The sequence below is a fragment of the Myxocyprinus asiaticus genome, chromosome 20 (genome assembly GCF_019703515.2).
Source record: "Myxocyprinus asiaticus isolate MX2 ecotype Aquarium Trade chromosome 20, UBuf_Myxa_2, whole genome shotgun sequence".
Taxonomy (NCBI): domain Eukaryota; kingdom Metazoa; phylum Chordata; class Actinopteri; order Cypriniformes; family Catostomidae; genus Myxocyprinus; species Myxocyprinus asiaticus.
The window spans coordinates 10,050,285-10,074,862 of NC_059363.1; the positions used below are offsets into that span (position 1 = coordinate 10,050,285).

At 38.9% G+C, this 24,578-nt stretch overlaps 1 protein-coding gene across 7 annotated transcripts in view; it reads left to right on the forward strand.

Moving 5' to 3' along the window:
• efcab11 (EF-hand calcium binding domain 11) overlaps positions 1-24,578 on the forward strand; it is a 76,341-nt gene that overhangs the window by 5,572 nt on the left and 46,191 nt on the right. For 2 of the 7 annotated variants that reach the window (XM_051647116.1, XM_051647115.1), the window contains exons 4-5: positions 6,477-6,578; positions 13,047-13,137. In XM_051647116.1, coding sequence (XP_051503076.1) covers positions 6,477-6,578; positions 13,047-13,137 — 193 coding nt within the window. Of the gene's footprint in view, positions 1-6,476; positions 6,579-13,046; positions 13,138-13,252; positions 13,309-13,620; positions 13,676-16,324; positions 17,493-18,990; positions 19,107-24,578 lie in introns of those variants that run through there. The other 5 variants (XM_051647114.1, XM_051647112.1, XM_051647113.1 and 2 more) reach the window with 5 other exon arrangements.

A 24,578-nucleotide genomic window follows, 5' to 3' on the forward strand; every position in this document is an offset into this window, starting at 1 on the left:
TTTACAATACTACTGCCACTTGTGTTGCCCACTGACCCCGTCGCCTCTGTCCTTCTATTTATCTCACTTTCTTTCGTTTCTTTTCACCAGCGAACTAAGCGAGAAACGGAGGCAAGGTCACACAGCTAGCTACCAACTAATTGTGATTTCCAGTGCCTCCATTTTTATCACAGATGCATGAAAGCTTCAGGAAGTGAAAATTTGTTAATTCAAAATGCTCCCACAACAGACAATTGAGAGATGTTTAATAGTAGGTGCAGTGTTTTCTACTGAATTCTGTTGTTGCATCCAGGGAGCCTTAGTAAGTGAGATGGATAACCACTCTGAAGGATTCAATGAGTTCATTCAGTGAAGGATTTGTCAGACTGATTCAAATCAGTAACTTTTTAATTTGTGAGTCTTTTTGAACAGTTCATTACAAGAACCAGCTCTCAAGAGTCACTCGTTCATGACTCTGACTACATTAGTCGCACTGTATGCTTATTTTTTAATTCAAGAAAATGCAATACAAAGATGTGTTGTCTTTTAATAATTTCGTGATATACAATTTTTTTGTTTGTTTTTTTGTCTCATAACATTCAATTCTGACTGCAATTCATCTTTGGTAAAATAGAATTTGTCTGTATCATTTTACCTGTCGTTCATGACTTTTACTTTGACATGCTAAATGATATTTAATATTAGGGATGCACCGATCCGATACCTGGATTGGCTCTGTTACTGACATTTTTAGATGGATCGGGTATCGGTCCGATGAGCCCAATCCAAATCCTATACTGTGTTTTAGTCATGTTCGTTACTGTCAAGTTCCAAAAATTATATAAAAGAACCATTAAGGCACCATTAAAGTAGTCCATATGGCTTGTGCATTTCATTCAAAGCCACTTGAAGACATGTGATATCTCTGTGAATCGCAAAAGGTTTTGTATAATAAGTATATATTATGTATTCACCTTATTCAGCCCCGCCCCTTTTCCGCACTCTGCTCTTCCGAATTTTGTCATCTAACTTCCTGTTTGTATTAAAGCTACTTAGAAGAGCGGATAAAAATGTATTACATGTGGGAGTACAGAAAGTATTTTTCAGCAAGTGTTGATAGTGTGAGTCTACAGCACCCCTTTACTACGTGAAAATGCTAGTGAGGTGTTTTTTTCTGTCACTCTAAATGTACATTTTTACCACACCCGCAGAAGTAGAGGTCTTCATGGGTCCACCCTAACCCGAGGACCCGAGACCCGACCCGGGACCCGTACGGGTTCGGAACCCCATTTTATACGGTCAGCCGGGTTCGGGTCGGGTCCCATTCTATTGCTGCAGGTCCTGGGTCTGTTTAACATTATGTGTAATACCTGAGTCGATCCGAGAAGACCTGGACGTGATCAGACAGTGCTGATGATGATGGTGCTGTGTGTTTGTGTTGTAACTTGCAACATTGTAAAATTAGGATGAGAAAGTTCGGGCCGGGAAATAAGGTGAAAATGGAGCGGAGCCACAATGAGCTGAGTGACATCAGAGGCAGAGCGGAGTTAAGGCACACGATAGCAAATTAGCAATGCTAAAGTTAGCAGCCGTGGCAATGAACAAGCAATCGTTATTATAGTTCAAAAGGGCAAAAGGTCGAAGTTATCTTATGCGGATACCAAAAAACTGAAATGCTGATTCTCAGCAAGTCGCGTTTGTCATCCATCACCGTGACATCAAGTGGACTTTTGAAGCTGAAATAATGAGTGGATTAGCTATGCTGTTTCAATCAGCAAGAGAAGAATCACAGAAAACCTGGATGTATTTTACCAACTTTCTTGGCAAGGAGGATGGATTATATGCATCACTGCCAGGCACAGGGGAGAAGGCTACTAATGTTACATTGGGTAAGACACACAGTTTTGTTTTCACAACTTGTAAATTAACTTGTTAAAAGCAATCAGCTGTGAAATTGGTGTTGATCGGGTCTGTGTCTCCCAGCCGGGTCTGGGTCCCAGCTTTCAAATAATAGATGGGTCCGGGTCTGGCATTTCTCGGTTCTGCATGGGTACAGGTCCAAGCTTTTGAATAATAGACAGGTCCGGTTTGGGTCTGGGTAGTACATTTCCGGGTCTCTTTGGGTTCGGGCGTGAATTTTTGGACCCGTGAAGACCTCTATGCAGAGGTAAATTGGACCTGGCAGATCACATTCAAACAGCTATGACACGCTGCACTTTTTCATAATACAAGCGTTTAATTGTTATACATGCAATTATGCTTAATTTTTAGGTTTCAACTTGTTAATAATTTGTGTTATAATGTGTAGTTGATATGAAATTTCCAACAGTGACTGTTCATATTATTACACATGCAAGTTAAACATGAAAGGAAATTACCCTGAACACTTTAAAATACTCATGATAGCTTTTGACAGCTCTATAACCTGTAAATCCTCTTCGACACCATCAACACCATAGATATCTATATAGGACCGCTAGAATGGAAGTTCTGCGACAAAATTTTCAAGATGGTTTCGCACTAGTTTGTCTGGCGCATAAGGTGAATATATCAGTGGGTTTGCTTATAACATGCATTTAGAATGGCACTGGAGGAGCATGTTACCAGAATTTGAATAAGAAGCAAATTAAACTACTGTGAACTAGCCCACATAACCACACAAGACTTCTTGGAGTATTCCGACTGTCAAAATAAAAGCCAGAGGGTTTTAAAATTAAAGGTGCACGACTGAAATAAATTACTGTTGTATAATAAAATTCTAAAAGTCAATAATAATAATAATAAATAATGATAATTTATTGTTATTATCATTATTATTTGTTTACAAATTATAACAATATTTAAGTAGACTGGGTTCCAAAAAATAACTGTGTGAATGAAAAGTAGACTGATACAGTATCTTACAACTAAAGTGAACAAAAAAATAGATCTGAATCATTTAAAGTCCAGATGTAAGTTGAAAAAATTGTGCAAAGAAAACTGGCTTCTTTTCTACTGAAGATTTTCACTGGAATTTCTGTTAACATTACATTACATTATCCAGAAGACTAGTTAACATGAATGTTTTTCTTAAAAGGCTATGCATTTATATTGAAATAATGTTTAGTTAGAGGTTTGTGTTTATTTACATATAAAAGAGTACTCCAATTAGTATCACAGAGTGAGGTATAGATATTATAAACTGATTATGAAAAAAACAACAACACTGGTATCGGATCACAATCAGTATCAGCCAATACAGAGATTTCAGGTATCATACTCGGATCGGAAGAGAAAAAGTGGTATCTGTGCATCCCAATTTAATATTTAGTGTTGAGTAACACAAACCTTCTTGAAAGCAAAGGTAACTACACCATGTTGTGGTTACTGTTATATTTATGATGTAATTACTGTAAGCACTGAATTCTAAGACATTTCATTGTGACACATGCCAAATGCTATTTACATCTTTACAGTTTGCACAGAAGATCAACATCTACAGGAAAATGTCAAATCCATTGCCAAATCCCCATATACTGAACTGCAGTGTGATTCATGCAAATGTAAACATACACTCTTCCCAGGATTTATGTGACAAATATTTGATTATGATGGCCCTTGATTTGAAAAAGCAACCCAGCAAACCCCAAACAAATGCTTGACGAGCCAGAACGGGGCAGATCTGATCAGATCTTAAGCTTTACTTATGTATCTCCAAATGATCTGGTGAAGAAGAATTAAAAAAAGCTGAATCTCATTTTTATTCAAGCCATTTATGCAACATGTATTCGTCATCCATAATAAAATGTTTGTGCTGGCTTCCAACCTTGGCTGGAACACTGTAAAAAAATCCAACTTCAATTTAGTAAGATAAGCTCAATTTAAAAAGTTGATTGAACTATTTAATGTCGAAAAAAGTGAGTTTACTTAAAACAATCAAGTCAACTTTTATGGCATTTAAGTCAGAGCAACTTACATTTTTAAACAGTGAGCACATAAAATATCAAGTTTAGTGGTAATGCTGGTGAAGGTAGAACATACAGGCTTTTGAGCATGCTCAGTTTGATCACTGACCCTCCAACACCCCTCTATTTGAAACTTTGTGTACCTCTGTGAAATGGAAGTTTACATTTTTACTGTTGTAAGTCTATAAAGCCAGGCTCTACCATGGAAGATCAGAAAATACAGTATGTGGGAATTTAAATCTTTGATTTGGACTCCTAACTTTAATGATGTTATCCATTTGTTAAAGTCATGGAAAGGTCTTGAAAATTAATGGGTCAAAATCTGGGGGAACCTTGTAAGGCTGAGCACTATGAACTTAACATTGTTGCTTCTGCTACTGAGCATACCCACTGGAGAAGCATTGTGGCTGAAGACACTAACCACAATCCCCTGCTCTTGAATATATTTAAGTGTGTCTGGTCAAAGCATGCCTACTTATGAGGACATATAAATCATTTGTAAATAATCTGTTTTGAATTAATAGATGTTTTTGCTCTATGTGTTTTTAATTATGTTTTGCTGTAAAAAGTTGTGTTTTGTGTAAAGTCACCATCAGGGTGATTAGTGTTTGCTTTGATTAAGTTTATTTATAAAGTTGATTCAGCTTCTAAAAGTTTGAAGTACTTGTAACCTACTCCACCATTTAAGTTAGACCAACTATTTGGCCTCTTGGTGGGGCTGATACATGATCTTTTATCAAAATATAGATCTGCTTAAAAAGATTGTATATTATATTCAGAAATACTGAAAATTATGGACAGCAATACTTAAAAATTCAAGTTTATATATGTTAAGTTGGTAAAACTAATTTGCCTGAAGTTGAGTAAACTCAGAAATGCTTTGCAGATGGTTGCCTTTTTTAAGTTTACTCAACTTTTAATTTTTTTTACAGTGAATAGCTCAGGGACAGTCCTGAGTGATAAGGGAGAATGCACAGCAGAGATGTCCATGATTTTAAATAGGAGCTTTAGGCATGGACAATGTTGCATGTTTGTGTGTGTGTGTGTGCATGTGTGTTCCAGAGTGTTAAGTCAGGCGGTGGCCCGTTCTGCCGAATGAGACATGCAGAGGATGAGAAGGAAAAAGAGAAATTAAGATTGTGAATGGTGGTGTGTAGAAAACCAATTGAAGAATGGGGAAAAACACAAAAAACAGAGAGGAGATGGAAGGACATTACACTTCTTTTGATTGATGGGCTCTGTATCTCAGTGGATGGCAGTGAGGCCTGATTTGGCTTCCTCAATTCTGCCATCGTTTAAAGGCTGGATGGGAACGGGGAGAGGACAGTATAGCCCAAACCCCCTGCTTTATTTAATGGCAGATATTCTAACTGGCATATACACAAGCCTGTTTGTTTGGTGTGCAATGAAGAGAGAGAGACAGGGAGAGTTCTTGCGTTGGTGGTAATAAGATAAGATAGATGCCCTGTGCGTCTATAAAAATAGATTATAATTTCATTTAAATAAGCATTTAATAGATGTCCATGTCTACCGAATCATAATTGAAGCAGCCATCTCTTATGTGCCGTTTATAAAATCTCTGTAGAGAAAGGTTGTCCTAATTCTCTCAAAGTTTGGCAGCACACATTAGGAGAATATGGTCCTGTTTTGTCATTATTATTAGCAGGGATTAAAAGCGGTTCAAGGGATTTTTTTTGTTTTTTTTTTTTTTTTTTTTTTGCAAAATGTAACCGAATACAGGATCAAAGTCCCTTTTAATTTATCTGCAGTGAAAACTTTATTTTTAAATGCTGGTTTAAAAAAGGCCAATGGGTTAATCACAGTACATTTTCAGAATTATATCACTTCATGTTGCCCGGAAAAAAAATTAGGCATTTTCTCTTTAAGCATGTGCTTTGAAACTGAAGGAAACCGATGGATCACACACATTGTGGATGTTGCCTTCTGTGACATGCAGAAGACCTCAACACCCCAACAACCACACAGCAACATGCTAAAAACCGCTTACCAACCATATAGCAACACCTTCAACCACCTATAAGTTTTGCATGGGCAAGCAGCACTTACATTTTTTTCAGAAAATGTACAAATCTAATTTCCTCATTTTTGTTTTTTTAACATTAGGCGTGAGGTTCTCAATGAATGTTTTACAGTGTATGTTTTGGCACGGCTCAAAGTGCAGTGGAGCCGTTACGTCTGTCCCTGGATCATTTAATTAATTTGCTCCTTCCCCAAAATACATTTATCCTCCAGTTTCCCCATCTCTGTCAACATGGCCCACCCAGTTCCCCTCGCCAAACTCCCTCTGTATGTTTGGTATTTCCACAAGAATGCTGTCCAGAACTCCCCAGCCTACCTTTTTTTTTATCTCAATAACAGCACTCAAAAAATGACTACCCTGCAGGCAAGAGGGAAAGATATTATTCCTTTAAACACAGTGCTTTCTGATGAGTGCCATGTAAAGGAAGAGCATGCACTTCAGAGGAGAGCTTTGTAATAAACCCAGCATTCTCTCTCTCTCTCTCTCTCTCGCTCTCTCTCTCTCTCTGAAAGGAGTCCCACTGGAGCAGTTTATGTCTCTCATGGTGAGGAAGATGTCAGCAGAAGATCCATATGAGAAGACGAGGCAGATCTTCAGTGCGTTTGATGTACACTGTATGTTCCTCCTCTCTGCCTCACTGTGCTCTGCATGTTTAACACTTAGGCTTCAGTGCATTTTACGTAGCTTTAATGTTGATACAAAATCAGTCTGATTACAGACCTCATTACTTTTATTGAGTGGAGTAGCTACTGAATAGAGGATCTAGACAGAACCGGGCAGTTTTTAAAACACATTGTGTGCACAGTTCTGTATGAGCAAATCTGTTTCGACCTTGTCTTTTGTGACACCTTGTATCCTCAGGTAAATGTATTTTCTTAGCCAACACCAAAGCAACTAACAGAACAGCATATGTACAGTACCATGCAAGTGGCAATTACTAGGACAGGTTGGTAAGATTAAATGTCACACTTTAGATATGATTTAATATGAATTATTTATATTCAGATTAAACGCCTGCTCAGCACTCAGTATATGTGCTATCTATTAAATTTGATTGTGAATATTGTTGTAATAACGGTGGTAGTAATCAATAAACCATATTAAAGGAATATTCCGGTTTCAATACAAGTTAAGCTCAATCGACAGCATTTGTGGCATAATATTGATTATGGAAAAAAAATAAATTCGAATCGTAGCTCTTTTTCTTTTAAAAAAGCAAATATCGAGGTTACAGTGAGATACTTACAATGGAAGTGAATGGGGGTTTAAAGGCAGAAATGTGAAGCTTATAATTTTATAAAAGCACTTACAATTTTATAAAAGCATTTACAATTCTTCTGTTTAAACTCATGTATTATTTGAGCTGTAAAGTTGTTTAAAACATAATTTTACAGTAATTTTGGGGTTTTAGGGTTTGTTGGCATTACCAACAAACCACAGCCATGGCAACAAAGTTGTAAAATTGGCTATAACTTTTTGCAGAAAAGGTTAGTAAGTGATTTTATCACACTAAAATCATGTTAACATGTGTATTGTTTATGTCTTGTGGCTATAATTTTGAAAAAGTTAGTATTTTAACGTTGGCCCCCATTCAGTTCCATTGTAAGTGCCTCACTGTCACCTTTTAAGAAAAGGAGGGGCAAGTCAAAATTTATTTTTGTGGTAATCAATATTATGCCACAAGTGCTGTTGATTGGGCTTAACTTGTATTGAACCCGGAATAGTCCTTTAAGAACAGTGTCTAGTTTACCAAAAAATGAACATTTTGGCATCATTTACTTACACATGTTGTTCCAAACCCATAAGACTTTCTTCAGTCAGTGACTGAGGCTTTCATTCAGCCTAACATCTTCTTTTGTGTAACATGGAAGAAAGAAAGTCATACAGGTTTGGAGCAAACATGAGAGTAAGTAAATTATTTTAATTTCTGTGCGAACTATTACTTCAACAGAACTGTATCAGTGGATGATTAGTGTGTGATTTCAAATTTTCTCAGTAGAGGTCGCCATTTACCCAGTTCTTTTGTAATTGTCACTGATTTCCCATTCATCCTTTCCTGTTACCATTTTAGCCAGGTAGATTTCAGCCAGATTTTATTGGCAAAAACATCTTTCAGTATTCTTTGAGCTTTCTTCTCTAGCCATGCAATGGGGTTGTGTATGTGCATATCTCGAACTGAGAAATGATTCTTAAACAGTTAGTGCTTTAACAATTTGCTGGAAAATATACAAATGGTTCCTCATCTTTTTAGCCATTGTTTTTGAAGAATTTTTCTGCCTTAAAGGTGCACTCAGTAATTTTTTCCCCATTAAAAAAAGTTTTACTCCTAAAGAAATTAATTAGTATAAAATCATGACCACCCACATGAGATGAGGACTCTAATCATATCAGTAACCTTATAAAAGCTGTTTTATTTATTTTAGAATCACATGACCGGCTGAATACTACTTGCTTAATCTCAGTAACCATCTTGTTATTGGATATTTTCACTCTTGAATTAAATTAATCCGGGCTCACTGTGCATAGTGAATTTCTACAATGAAATCTGCAACTGAAAACTGTTGATTTTGAATGACGCTGCGTCCAAGATGACACGAACAAAAAGTTACTGAGTGCACCTTTAAAGCTGAAGTATGTCATTTCTGCGACACTAGCACTAAGGAATGGAATTGCAAAAATTTACTTTGTTTTCAAAACAACCTTCTGAATTTACCCCGTTCCTGCCATTGGTCACACAAAGAGATAGTCCCAGTTGAGTAATGTTGGTGGGCGGGGTCCAAACGGGTTGCTCAAAACAAACAGAGGAATTTTCATAGTGCCAAAGAGACACAGTGTTTACAGTTTTAAAGAAAATAAACCCCTAAATGACTTCTAGTTGTCTCTACGTATTAAGCTGTGATAGAAGAAAGTATTCAAACCAGGGACTAAAAACGGTTCAAGGAATGAAACCGAAAACAAACTACATTTTTAGCAGAACGTAACCGAAAACCGGAACAAAGTGATTTTCAAATGTTCCGGAGTGAAAACTTTATTTTTAAATGTTGGTAACCGGTTATAACCGGTTAATTTTGTTCTGGTAATTTTTTCATGTAACTAAAGGACAAAGGGTTTATCACAGTAAATTTTTGGAACTACACCACTTCATGTTGCCCGAAAAAATGAAACATGTGCTTTGATCCTGAAGGAAACTGCTGCATCGCAAATTTCGTTGCCTAATTGTCCGAATTGGATGTCATATTCTCTGAATTAAGACCTTTTTAACAACTATGTATAATTACTACATATACTGTACATGCACGACTATTTCAGATAAAAGGAAAACATTATTAGATGTAAAATGTACATTTCTCAGTTGTTTCCAAGTCTTCACTGAATTATTGTTGCAGGGTTTTGACTCAGAAGCAGATCTGTAAATAAAATTATACTTGATGTTAATTAACTGCTGATTATGATTTCTATGCCGACAAATCCACAACACAGGGGAAAAAAATTGCTTATTTTTGCTTATTTTGGTGAGACAAGTGGCTTATTTTGGGCTTGTTTGACCATGTTGCTTGTTTCTCTTGCGAGATCTAGCAACACTGCAATTGGTATTTCACCCACCCCTTAGCGCAGAGTACTGCCATTTTTAAAAGAACGTTATTAACCTTTCTTTTATTTTGTTCTAACCGGTAACCTTTTGGAAAGGAGGCTGCAGAACTTCTGAACCGGAACGAAAAAATACCGTTTTTGCTCAGAACGAACCGAAATGAAAAATATTTCGTTTTTTAGTCCCTGATTTTCGTATTATTGTATTTTCTGAAATGAATAGTGCCTGGACTAACATTTGAGGCTGTAGAGAACGCATAGTAAAATGGGTCTCACGGTCTCATTGTTCTGCCCTCTGGAACTGTTTGCAAGATATTCCAAAAAGAGGCAAATGTATAATTAACTAATTAATTTTGTTACAGAAATAATTTCAGTGAGTAAGTTAGGAGTGATTAGAGGAGGGGGATATCACCTGACCTTGATTGAATCTACTTAGAATGGTCAAGGGATCTTATTTCATTAACCCTGCTGACCCACCATAAAAGACGAAAACTGGTGTGTTTGTGCAGAATCCATGAAGGCCGCCCCTTCAACAGATGTTGAATGGACTCAGTATTGCCTTAAGCTTTCTTTCGTTCACTTTCTTGTTTATCTCCCTCATATCTCATTGGCTTTTAAATATCTCAGACTTCCTGTAAGCCTCCGATCAGGCTTTGGAGCTTTACATCCCAGGACTTAAAATCGACTCCAGCAAAAAGTACCAGCCTTTTAAAAAAAATACAGTTGACTTTTAATTAGAATTGAGAATGTTAATGAACCATCAAATTCATCTCGAGAACCAAATTGCTCTGAGCGAGTTCACTCAACCCTTGTTTGAATTCAGAGCAACCTGAAAATTAGCTAATTTTAGAACAGAGATTGAAAGTCCAATTCTGACTTGCAGCTTGGTTGTGGTCTTAACAGTATACGTCAGTGCTGACAAATGATACATACAGCTATGAAATATATGTATGTTTTAGATGGTTTTACAAAGGCTTCTCTTTAAAGTCAACATGAAATCAAAATTGACACTGTTTACTTTCTTAAAACATATCCCTGCTTTAATCGTGAATGGTAAGTGCATGTTATAAAATAAAAAAATAAAAAATCATCATAATCTTTCATTAAAATGTAAGAACTTGCTCCGCCTCTGAAATGACTTTACTTTTCAGTCGATGTTGCCAAGCCTTCTTATTTCACAACCCTTCTCCAAGCACCTTCCATATGTGTTTGTAGAGCCGAGGAGGGCAGGGCCAGGCTGGAATGACACGCCCGGTCCCCAATCAGCCTGATGGGGCGCGCGAGGGATAAAGGCGGCTGGGGACGACAGTTCGAGAGAGAGAATTACAGGCAGCTGCCCTGTGTGTGTTTATGGTTGTGTGTTTTTGTTTAAGTTGTTCATTAAATTATTATATAAGTTCTCAAGCTGGTTCTCGCCTCCTCCTTTCCACCGAACCCCTTACAGTGTCATATATTTCACTCTGAAATCCATCACATTATGGAAGTAAAATGGGTTGCGAATGCCATTTTATGTTGACTTTAAACAGCTTTGAATGAATATATGCATATGGAAACTTGGAAGCGCAACTGTCAGACAGGTGTTCTCCAATGTAGCCTATATGCTAGCAAAATGTCTTAATAATTCCAACAGTTCCCAGACTGATTGTGTTTGTTCCTCTGCCAGCTAAGATTAAGCCCTCTGACCTTACTTTCTCTGCCTGATTTCCTGTCAGCTTGCCAATTTAGGCAAGTCCTCTCCTGTCTGTGGCTGAACAGTCAGCACAGGATGAGATGTTTGACTGTTTCATCTGCACCATCAACCCCATCCTCATCTTCAGTGGGGACACACTGGAAACTAAAGCGCGCTGAAGTGCGTCACTCCCATTCTGAGCTGAAGTGGCAGCTTGCCCAATAACAGAGCATGCTCTGTGCATGTTGCTCTTGAAACGCAACTGTTCTCATCTGGTGTGAAAGTGAACCATGCTCCTTGTCAACTGATGCTCAAACTTTGACCCAGAAGTGCTTTTTCATAATGTTTCTTTCTTTAAATCGTTTATATATATAAAATGCCTTTAAAGGAATGTTTCTTGTTCAATACAAGTTAAGCTCAACCAACATCATTTGCTGCATAATGTTGAGTACCACCCAAAAAATATTTAATAATGTTTTTTTGTTTAGTTTTTTTTAAAGCAAAAATGGCAGGCACTTACAGTACAATGGAACTGAATGAAGCCTCTCCATAAACATTAAATTACACGTTTCAAAAGTATAACCAAAAGACGTAAACATTATACATGTTATTATGCTTTTAGTGTGATAAAATCACTTCCTAACCTTTTCTTTAAGTTATATCTAGTGCTGGGATATGTCATGACAAAAACGTTGTAATCAAGTGAACATGTATAATGATTACGTGTTATAGCTATACTTTTAAACTATGTATTTTAGCGTTTATGGACTGCCGTTTATGGACAATTCAGTTCCATTGTAAGTGCCTTGCTTTAACCAGAATTTTTGCATTTTTAAAATAAAGGAGGTACGAGTGAGAATTATTTTTGTGGTAATCAACATTATTCCACAAATGCTGTTATTTGACCATAACTTGTATTAAACCTGGAACATTCCTTTAATACAGAGGAAAGTAAAGAAAAATAGGAAATTGTTCAAAAGGTTGAAATAAGGTTGTGGCATAATGCAAGCCAAATTTTGCTTGCATCATGGATTCGAACCTGCATCTTTATGAGCATGTGCATTACACGCTGTGCCACGGCCCCAACATTGAATTTGTTTTTTTTGTTTTTTTTTGCCAAGATGCAGTGTAAATCATGCCAACTTTTGCAGACATGTATTTTTGTCTAGTTCTGCACAGACTGTGTGATTTCCACAGCTGTCCAACTCTTGTCCCTGTCGTCGTGGCTGTGGAGGGCAGTGTTTTGTTACGGTTGGTGGGCTGGCGTTGCAGGGTCTGGTGTGTTGACATGAATGTCACAGTGCTCCCCAGCACCCCCCTCTAATCCCCCACTCAGTGCGCTGCTGTGCCTCTCATCAATTCAGCAGACACGCTAAACAGATTCCACTTTCAGCTCTGACTTTGGATGTTAGCGCTCTAAACTTCCTCTGGGGAGCCATTTCCTGCAAATCAAAGTCCTGCGTGCCAGCCACTGAGAAGAAGGCACAACAAGCTGTTCATCTGAGTTCACAGGAAGAGGCTTCTGGAAACACCCAGAGATCTCATCTGGTCCTTCTCCTCACTCTCACTATCTCAGCCAAAAGCCTTTTAGTGAATGGAATGGAAGCTGGTTTTATTCCTTAAGATAAGAGAAAATAATGACAGCACTCTTTGGAGACACTTGGGTATGCTCTCAGAGACGTCGTCTTTGTCTCTTGCTCTCTGCCTGATCTCTGCAGGTGTGGTCCTATTGGAACACCGCAGCCCCACTGTGAAAAACTTTTGGATGGTTTAGATGAGAGTGTTAGTCTTGTTAACTTTTGCTCTGGGTTTGTGCTCTCTCTAGGTCATGGCTTCTTGAAGCTGGAGGACTTTAAATGTGCCTTCAAGCGAGTGGCTCCTCGTCTGCCGGAGAGAACAGTTCTGGAGGCTTTCAGGTAAGAGTTCAGACTGGCTCAATCTGAAGCAAAAATGTTACCTTAGAAAAGCAAACTCTGAATCACGCTCAAATTCAATGTGAATGCGGTTACTTCCTGGTTTCCATGGGAGCAGAACTGTGTCTCTGAGGCTGCTCAAGCAACGCTTCATCAGTCGCATCCCAGAAAAAGGTAAACATATTTGAATTGATGCAAAGATGTCTGATGGGGTAGGACACTTGTGAGTCACTTGGCAGAATGGGATTAATGTCAGTGTACTGGAACATTCGGAAGCAAAATGTGGAGTTCCTGTGTAATCATGTTGTCCGTAGTCCTTCATCATTCACAGAGTTTTGTGTTTTATGATCTGCCCTCACTCTCTTCTCCATCCTCAGTCCTTCTTCTTGCTTTCTTTTTCCAGAACAGATTAGTTTAAGATGAATGTAAATATTTCATGAATGTGTTGAGTCAGATTTGAGTTGGTGTTTCTTTTGTTGTTGCCAGGGTTTAGAGCAAGTCTCCAACCCCAACCACAGCAACAAGCTCAACAGAAACAGAGGTTTGTTACCCAAACCCCTCCAGTGTGAGTGGAAGTGTTTGATACAGTCCCATGTGAGAGTAACATAGGGCTGGAGAGTTTGGATGCTCACTGTATTTAAAGCCGTCTGCTCATTAGTTCGAGAACAGTTCCTGTGCGCCTTGCTCCCAGTGGAGTTTCCCAGTCCCAACCACACTTTTCCCACTCCTTTTCAGGCCCTGTGGATTCGCCACATCTCTCCACAACATCATCCTCACCGTCTTGCTCAGAAGTGCTCTGGGCTTGTAAACAGGTGTGATTCCAAGCCTGTGTGTGCTGCACATTCACACCCATTTCAAACAGTTATTACTAGACCCAAAGCTATTGCCAGATCCCAAAGCCAATATGACATTCGACAATCTCCCACTAAGATCTCTGCATTACTTTTGTACCATGATGCATCTAGAGGTTTCAGCTTGTGTCCCTGCATTTGCAGTTATAGTGACACTTATTATGAGGCCTCAGCTGAGTCTCTCTACTCTGTTTCTACTCTTCGAAGAGGTGATGTGCATGACGTACGTAGTAGTAAGACAGAGAGCAATTCATTTCTTTCATCCTTTGTTTAAGGGCTCAAGAGCTCGGTTGCACATTGGAGATGTGATACACGTCTTCTTGTGCCTGTACGTGTACTTGTATGTGTTGTTTGTTTTTTGGAGAGATTTAGTGCTTTGTTTGCAGTGACTCATCCTCTGCAGTTGGGCGACTGCTGCATGATGCAGCTACTGCTGAGAGCAGCATGGTTGTCCTGCAAGGCCAGTTAACATACAAATGCCCTCTCGCGCCACACAGACCCTGATCACTTACAACCGAGACACGGTGTCCATCTGACCTTAAGCTCAGCTGGCATACTGGGAGTTGATTACCTCCAAACCCTTAATGAGTCAATGTGACATGCCAGCGCCGCATTAGAAGAGTGACTTATGAGTGCAGGAGGCATTGCAAGGGCATTGTTTTTTTAATTAAATGTCACAGTTGTGTCAGAATAAAAGTAAGCACTAAAGGGCTTATGCAGGGAACAACGATAAGGATGGTCTGGGGCCATTGTGAGAGAGTTTTAGGCCAGTTGACGGAATTGTGACTTGACCTGTCGGATTAGAGTTGCTTTGTTAAAATATAGGTGCTTTTCCACCATCGGGCCAAATGATCTGGGCTCGCTGGCACAGTTACGGTTTCTTTTTCCGTTGGGGTGCTACAAAATCAGGATTAGAAAGGACTGACTGAGCAAGTGACCAGTTGTGACCAATCGTTCTTAAGCTGTTCTACCAGAAAAAGAAAAAAAAATCTCTGTCCTGAGTACAGGGTTCCTCCGGTCATGGCAAACCTTGAAATATCAGGGAATTTTAAAGTTGTCTTTTCCATGCTTTGAAAACTCATGGACAGTAATAAAATCTGAAGTCATGAAGGAAAAGTCATGGAAATTTCTGTAGTGATTATATTGCAAATTTTTCTAGTTTTTCTAGAGTCAGTTCTTTTCAATGAATTAGTCAAAATGGTTCACAAATCTGTCTATATGATTCACTTGCAAATTGGTCTGAATAAAAATGATTTTTATAAATCATTGGTCAGAAAGTGTGGGAGCCCTGTGAGCATGGTTAGCTAACCACGCTGAGAAATTTGGTTTGGAATCGCACTATAATATACCGAAAGGCACTCAAATGGAAATGCTACTGGAACCTTTCCCCTTTGGCCCGATGGTGAAAAACACCTTATATTTGTTGCAAAATAAATTTGTTTTTTTGTGATGTGTTGCACATTGTTTTTGAGAATTCTGCTTATTGAAATGTCACCAAGGTTACAGTTTTTTAGCTAGTTAACATTTATGAATTTATATCTGTTATAGAGTTACAATAGAGCTAGATTATTTCCAGCTACATTCAAAATCGAATAAATTGTTGAAATTTATTTTTTTCTTAATGGTTAATGAATGTCAACCCTTGAAAAGTGTAGTTTTAGTGTGTTAATTAAAAATGGATCTTAAACACTTTTATAGTTTTGTAGTTGTCTTTACCTATTCTATATTTTAAGCCAGACTTTGCCATTAAAATAACCATTGAAGCTGGCATGGTGTTAAGTAAAAACAAACCAATTAGTGCATTTCATATAAACATTTCTTTTTGACATAAATATGCTGCATAAAATTAAATGTATACATTTTTTTGGTGGGGCCAGTGAAAATATTGGTAGGTAAACTACTGAACAACTGGCCTGAATGGACCAGCTGAAAAAAAATCATTATTGTTGAGCCCTGATTAAACCAAAAGAAATCACATATTATGACATTCAAATTATGTTATATTGCATATAAGTTATCCATTTCTGCCAATGATGTCATATAGATACAATCAAAAAACTAGAGTATGTTTCTTTTCTTTGGCTCAGCCAATTGCTGGTTATTCCCTCCCACCTTACCAGGTGTTGACCTTCACCAGTTGCTGCGTACCTACTGTTATTAATGCAATGTAGATGTTTGACTTCGCAAAAGCAGAGAGGATCACTCTGAGCACTGTGTGTATTTGTTTGTGTCTTGGCACATTGGCATGTGTGCTCAGGTCCAAAGCTAGTGCACGTTCAAAGTCATAACCTTCACGCCACTGTGCCATCTTGTTTTTTTTTCTCTCCACCTCCTCCCAGTTCTCCTCTGCCCGACATCCTGCCACCGCTGACAGAGTGTGGCAGCAAATGGACAGAACGGGAAAAAATGACATTCCAAGGAAGAAGCGATGGAAGAGAGAGAGCTCACCTTGAATGTTGTGTTTGGAGTTTATCTACACGCCCAAGGCTATGTTTAGAAAAGATTATCACAACAAAGTGATAATCTGGAACGCCCGCCTTTAGTGTCTGTTTCAGAGGTTGTACAGGGTCTGTGTGTTTGTTGTCAGGTTTGCTTTTCTCTTGTACCTTGAAATGAAGTGAAGTCTCTGAATCTGTGTTTATATTGCGACACCTTCGTGAAGAAAAGAGCAACATCCTCATCCTGTCCTTTTTGGAGTAATTATAGCAGAACAATGGAGAGCATTGCAGGCTTCACACTATTAGCAGACGTGCTGTTGCCTCTTTATGCGCTAAAGATTGATGGACATGTGCTGCCTCTCTGAATGAATGTTAACAATGCCATTACTTGCCAGCTGCTTGTTGCCATGGTGATGTGGTACGCAGAGCTGGTGCCATCACACCTTGAGCGCTGTGATTGTTTTGCTTTTTTTTTCCATCCTCCACTACTCTCTGCTTTTCTCTTTTGTTGTCATCGTTTCCAGAGCAACTATCTGACATCTCGTTTCCATAAATACCTGCAGCACACATTCTTGCAGTTCTTGAGTTACAAGAATGCAGTTTTTTTTTCCTCTTATTCACTCTTTCCTCCTCCTCCTCCCCCTCCACATTGCTCTCATTCTCTCACCCACTAAGGAATCTCAGGTTTCTCATTGTTCTCTCTGATGTCCCAGCTTTAGCCTCATTGTGCTGACAGTCTCGTCCTTACTAATAAGTCTGAAGGAAAAAAGGAAAATCCCATCCTGCACTGTACATCCTTTCATAATTCATGTCCTGTTGATTTGAATTACTTTACATGATCCATTTTTGAGTTACACTCCAACCCGATCACTTTGTAGATATCTGCCTCTTTATTGTGACTATACAGGAAAAGCTGAAGAAATGAGTGGAGCCATTAGAGTATTTAGTCATTTAAACAATAATTCACCCAAAAATGAAAAGTGTCCACTAATTCCTGAGATAAGGGACAAAACAAGTCTAACATACAAAAGTCATCCTTATGTAAAAAAAATTAAAAATTCATAATAATAAAAATGCTGGAAAAGTTCAATCTAAATTAAATGTGTATACACATTTATTACTTATATTTTTAAATAATTTAAATATTTTTTAAATATATATATATTTTAATATTTTAAAGAGGTCCTATTATGCTTTTTGGGATTTTACCTTTCCTTTAGTGTGTAACATATCTCTTTGTGCATGTAAAAGGTCTGCAAAGTTACAAAGCACAAGGTCCACACAAAAGGGAGTTATTCTCTACCACAGACAACACTGCTCAAGAACTACAAGAAACGGCTGGATTGTAGTCCTGCCATTTCTTCCGTAAAGTTTTTTAATATATATTAAAAAACCTGACAGAGCTGATGCAAAGTCATTTGTTAATTCAGTTATTAATCTTGAATAAATCAGACAATGTCATGGTCAGCTAAAACTCTGAGTACCCCTTTCCCACTTCCTGCTCATGGTGGATGCAACAGAAGGACACGTGGTCTGGTAAGTTTTTTCTTTTTTTTTTTTTTTAAAGGAATATTCCAGGTTCAGTACAAGTTAAGCTCAGTCGACAGCATTTGGACATAATATTGATTACCACAAAAATTTATTTTGACTCGTCCTTCCTTTTCTTAAAAAACAAAACAAAAATTGAGGTTACATTGAGGCACTTACAATGGAAGTGAATGTGGCCAATTTTTTGAGGGTTTAAAGGCAGAAATGTGTAGCTTATAATTTTATAACAGCACTTTCTTAACAGAATTCTTCTGTTAAAACTGGTGTATTATTTGAGCTATAAAGTTGTTTAAATTGTAATTTTACAGTCATTTTAGGATTTGTTGACATTACATTGCCATGGCAACGAAGTTGTAAAATTGGCTATAACTTTACACACAACTTTTTATCACACTAAAATCATGTTTACATGCATATTGTTTGTGTCTTGTGGCTATACTTTTGAGAAAGTGAGTAATTTAATGTGCAAAAATTGGCCCCCATTCACTTCTATTGTAAGTGCCTCACTGTAACCCTGATTTTTGCTTTTTTTAAAGTTAAAGTTAAAATAAATTTTTGTGGTAATCATTATTATGCCACAAATGCTGTCAATTGAGGTTAAATTGCATTGAACCTGGAGTATTCCTTTAAACAAACAATGTTTAAGTCTCTGCGGTCACAGCTTCAACATGTCAGCTGCATCATATCCATTATGATCATTTCTGTTAGAATTGTGGGGTCAATTTTGGCATTTTAGTTTAGGTTATAGAGGTAGCTTCAGCTGAGTAAAAAAAACAAAATGGCTCCAGTGTACAACACATGTTAAAGATGGAAAAATATTCAAACTCTATTTTAACAAATTTTAGGTCCATCAGAAAAAGATGATGACTGAGGTCATACATGTCTGTAGCAACATGAGGGCTAGTGACAGAATTTCCATTTTTCAATTAACTTTTCCTTAAGGTGGCGTGATTGTGGTTGTTAAAAAAAGAACTTTTGATACCAGCAAAAACATATTCCCCTTTTTATTTTCCTCTCAGCACAGGAATCTGATCCAACAAGCTGCACCTCTGAGGATCTGCCTTTATCTCAACAAGCACAATGCAATCAGTTTCATTTAAGTCCAAATTGGTTTTGGGTTAAAATATACAATATCAAAACTACAGTGGTTGCATTCATTGCGTCATTGTCTGTATTACTTTGAAATTGAGTAAAACAAAGAGAAAAGCCTGCGGAATAATAAAACCACTTGGCCTTATCAAAGCAAAATGTAATTGCATATCTTTCTCTATTGCAAGTTGAGTGGTGGTTTGCTCATACTCTCCTAAACATCCTGTTCTCTGCTTCTGTCTTCAGAGTCTTTTTAATCTGAAATGGGGACTAATGAAAAAAATAATTAATTAGCATTCTTAAACTTCTGTTGGAGTTTCTGTCTTATTAACCAATGGGTGCTTTTATAAATATGATATTAAAAAAATATTCATGCAAATGACCCCACAATGTGAATACCTAAGGCTAAGCAAGAGGTTAGGGCGAGTACGTCTCTAAAACTATTTCCATACATGGTTCGATATTAAATATGCTGGTTGAAGATCCTTCAGAATTGAGGGGGCTAACCACATGTAGTCTGGAACAGGGTGACAGTTCCTTCATGCTATTTTTTAGCCAGAGTGAGAAAGAGAGAGAGAAATTGGGGAAGGTGGTGGAAATGAGGAAAAACTCCTTCAGATCAGTAGCAAATTAGCCCTGCCTGGTCTCAGCATGAGTGCATTTACTGCATATTGAGAGTTTGCCCTTTCCCTTTGCCACCATATCAAGGTAATTACATGTCCTTTGTAGTGCTGTGAAAGGAGGCATTGTTGGCCTGGAGTTTCACTGCCTGCCCATGGAAGCTCAGAGTGCATAAATCCCTTAAAATAGCTGCTTTTTCCCCCTCTTCCTGCTGACACAATAAGCTTAATGAAGGCACAGTAAAGCAGCCGATTCAGCTCTACACTGGACACTCAGAAAGCCACTAATGGTGAGCTGAAAATTGGCCTTTGAAAACAACATCACTGGTGGCTGAGAAGCGTTATTCCTTTACACAAATCACAAATGAACACACAAAACCTCTCACGACTGCTTGACTGTGCAATAGATCTGATTTTTGTGGGAGGTGAAGTTGAATAATCTAATATCAGCTCATTTCTGCCATCTCTTGTTTTTCCCCTATCATTTTCAAAATATCAAATCGCAGAAAAAGGGCAAAGCCGGTAACACTTTATAATAACAGTACATAAATAATCATACATTAATACCTGAATTAATAGTTACTTCTGCATGAATTAATGATGGGTTAAGGAATGGACTAAACAGGAACTAATGAAGAGCTAACATTAACTACAACATGAGTCATATGAATTCATGCATTAATAAAGGTCACCTTAACTACGTTAGTACATATTTGTTAGTTAATGCATTAGTTAACATTAGGAAATAAACTAAATCAAACAGACATTAGAAGATAGAATGTGAAGTACTTCAACCTTTAATTAAACAGTGATATTTAATATTGTCATAATTTAAGTATTTTATACATTTAGCTGTCTGCAGTTTCTCAACAAACAGCATAATTCCACCATTTATTTTTTTAAATTGACATAAAAAACCATAGAAAAACACAATAATGATCACCAATAATTTGATCTCAGCTGGTTTTACGTTATTCTCTGTCCATTTCATTTCATACTCACCTGTCAGGTTTGTATGTGTTTTTGTTCCATGCCATGTTAGTTCCTGTTTCCTTGTCATGTGATCTTGTCATGTGTTTCCCTTGTTCTTGTGTCTTGCCCTCATTGGTTCATTGTTTCATTAGGTTGTTAGCAGTCTCATTGTCTTGTTTAGAGTTCTGTGTGATCATTGGTTTTCATTGTCATGTGTTCTCCCTTGTCCAAGTATTTTACCCTCTTGTTTGCCATTGTCGATTGTCAGGTATTGTAAGTATAAAATTGTTGGATTGGTCAAGTCAAGTTTATGTTTTGTTTCACACTTGGATTTACAGTTGTTGGACTTCACTTATGTAAATAAACTGCACCTGGGTTCTAACTTCATCGTCTTCGTCTGCCTGTCATTGCTAAGCGTACACGTTACAGAATACCTGACCATTGCAAGATGAACTCTGAAGCAGTTCAAATCCTGCGTCTTCACCAGGGGACGCGATCCCTGGAAAAAAATATGGAGGACTTCTGCGCTCCAGCCTGCCGGGTGGACTTTAATGAAGTCGTCCTCAAGGACATTTTCCAGGTGGGATTGAGTGAGCTGGTTTCCTCCTTGACGCCTGGCGGTCGCAGTCCCCTCAATCTGGCTCAGTATATCGACCTTGTCCTAATAATTTGTGGTACATCGTTCACAGTGGGGGAGGTGGCCGCCAAGCCAGAGTTCCACATCAGGGCCGCCAAGCCAGAGTTCCACGTCACGGCCACCAAGCCAGAGTTCCACGTCACGGCTGCCAAGCCAGAGTTCCACGTCACGGCCGCCAAGCCAGAGTTCCACGTCACGGCCGCCAAGCCAGAGTTCCTTGTCATGGTTGCTGAGCTAGTGCCATCTTTTGCCCCGGATCCTGAGTCTGCTCCATGGCATGTCACAGCAACGCCTCAGCATGCTCCATGCCATGTCACAGCAACGCCTCAGCATGCTCCATGCCATGTCACAGCCACGCCTGAGCCTGCTCCATGCCATGTCACAGCCACGCCTGAGCCTGCTCCATGCCATGTCACAGCTACACCTGAGCCTACTCCATGCCATGTCACAGCCACGCCTGAGCCTGCTCCATGCCATGTCACAGCCACGCCTGAGCCTGGTCCATGCCATGTCACAACCACACCTGAGCCTGCTCCATGTCATGTCACAGCCAAGCTTCAGTCTGCTCCATGCATTGTCTCAGGCTCACCTCTGGTCAACGAGCCAATGCCCACATCTGCCACGTCCAATGAACCAGTGTTGCAAGCCTTGTCTGTCCCAGAGCCAGCGTTGCAAATCTCGTACGTTCCAGAGCCATCTCTCACTGGGCTATTTGAGTTGGAATTGGTTCCCGCCCTTGTGCCCAACCTGAGTTCTCCTGATCAGCCGGTTTCCCCCAAGCCACTGACTCGATCATCGCCCTCTGAGATATCCCAGACACGGAGAACTTTTGAAACTCCAACTCCGCCTAGACCCTCCGAGCCCTGGACTCCACCTTGGCCTGTCGATCCCTCAACATCACCTCGGCTCTACGTTCCCTTGGTTCCACCGTGGTCCTGCAGCCTGTTGGCTTTACCGGGGTCCCTCATGTCTCCAGCTCCTCCTTGGTCTGTCGGTCACCTGGCTCCGCCTCGTCTCTCCGATCCTTCAGCTCCACCAGGGACCTCTTTCCCTACAGCTCCGTCTTGGTCCTCAGTCCCACTGGCTCCACCTCTGTCTTCCGATCCTCCAGCTCCGCCTTGGTCTTCCCTGCCTCCGGCTCCACCTTAGCCCTTCAAGTCTTCGGCTACTCAACGGGTATCCAGTTCTCCATGGTTTCGCCCCTAGAGCCTCTCACAGCTCTGCCTTCCATGGCTCCGCCCCTCGAGCCTCTCATGGCTCCACCCTCCACGGGCTCTGCCCTGGTCTCATGCTCCACGCCCTGTCTCACCAGGCCATGCTCCACACCTTGTTTCACCATGTTTCCATGTCATGCCACGTAACCACGTCAAGTCGTCGGGATATGTCAGGGTTGTATGTGTTTTTTTTTTTTTTTTTTTTTCATGCCATGTTAGTTCCTGTTTCCTTATCATGTGATATTGTCATGTGTTTCCCATGTTCTTGTGTCTTGCCCTTATTGGTTCATTGTTTCATTAGGTTGATAGCAGTCTCGTTATCTTGTTTAGAGTTCTGTGTGTTCATTGGTTTTCATTGTCATGTGTTCTCCCTTCTCCAAGTATTTTATCCTCTTGTTTGCCATTGTCCATTGTCAGGTATTGTAAGTGTAACTCTGTTGGATTGGTAATTATGTAAATAAACTGCACCTGGGTTCTAACGTCATCGTCTTCGTCAGCCTGTCTTTGCCAGCAACGTTACATCACCCTACCACTCAATTCACTCATCATCTGAACCATAGATACAGTCGGCAACGCATCATATCCGGGGGCGTGGTTTAGTGTGGGAAAAAGCGAAGCCTTGATACCATAGTTACTCATACATTCCTATGAGGAAAAAAGGGGAGAAATATCCAACAAATTTGGCTATTTAAACAATGAAAAATATGACGAAAAGCTGTTGTCGTTTTTTTGCTCCAAACAATGCCAAAAAACCCAAAACTGATTTTTTTATTGCCTGCCAACTGACAGAAATATAAGCCTAAAGAAGAGCACTGTGGCTGCAGTCGACCATATGCTACATATGTGCTTTAATGTATTTGGGAAACATCCAAGCAGATTCAAGACTAAATCTTTTATCATATCATAACAACAGCTGTTCCAGCAGAGACATAATGATGAGTTAACACCAGAAAACAAGACAAGATACAAGAGAAAACTTGACATGATCGGAGTGGAGCGCTGCTTATTGTTTTTTATGCTTTAATCAATCAAACATTTCTAAGGGGATGAATTTCTCGGTAAGTTTTGTTTGGTAAATGAAGTTTCTGGTAAAGTTGCTGTGAAATGTGACATTTGAGTTATTTTATAGGTACAGTCATTTTATTAACCATCAATCATATTAAAAGGTATAAATAAAAATGTTTTAAGATACCAATCAAATGACAAAATATTAACGTGATGGTCATAAACGTAAACTTCTGTCTTGGGGTGGCCTGGTGCTGCTAAGAAAGTACTTAATGGCTCAAGAGCTTGCAGCCACAGTGCTCTTCTTTGGGCTTCAATTTCTGTCAGTTGGCGGGCAATAAAAAATCAGTTTCGGGTTTTTTGGCATTGTATGAAGTACAAAAAACTACACAACAGCTTAATAGCAAAATATAGCAGATATTTCTCAGTTTTTCACATAGGAATTTATGAGTAACTATGGAAACAGCGCTTTGCTTTCCCCCACGAATGGGCGGGGCCTCCTTGCTGACTGTATCTATGGGAAAGGTTGTTTGTATGTTGCTGGATCAATATTTGTTTTTGTTATACATATTTATAAATATTTTCATGGTTTGTGAGTTTCATCAGAATTCAAAATTAAAATTCAAAATGATGATAATGATTAGATCACCATCATCATCATCATCATCAACATTGTTATTAATAATAGTAATTTGTTTTGTTAATTTTTCCGTGGACATATATGCATGTAAATATTCAATCATTTGTTTTGTGAACTGATCTAGATAGTTCGCTACATTTCTGCCTGGAACTACAATATGTGGAGAGCTTGTTTCTGGTGGGGCACTTATAAGCGGCTCTATCTAGGTGTTAGCTGGCTGCTTGCCACTATTTCCTCAAGTCAGAGTGTTCATACTATCTGTTTTGACGATGTTATGTGCAGTATTTGAATTAATTTTGTTATTTGAACATATTAAGTGCTAACATTAGCATTTGTAGCATTTCCGACTTGACATCAGGTGAGATAGAGACAAAACACATCTTATCATCTAAATAATTTAAAAGTGTCTTGTATGTCTTAACAGGTATGT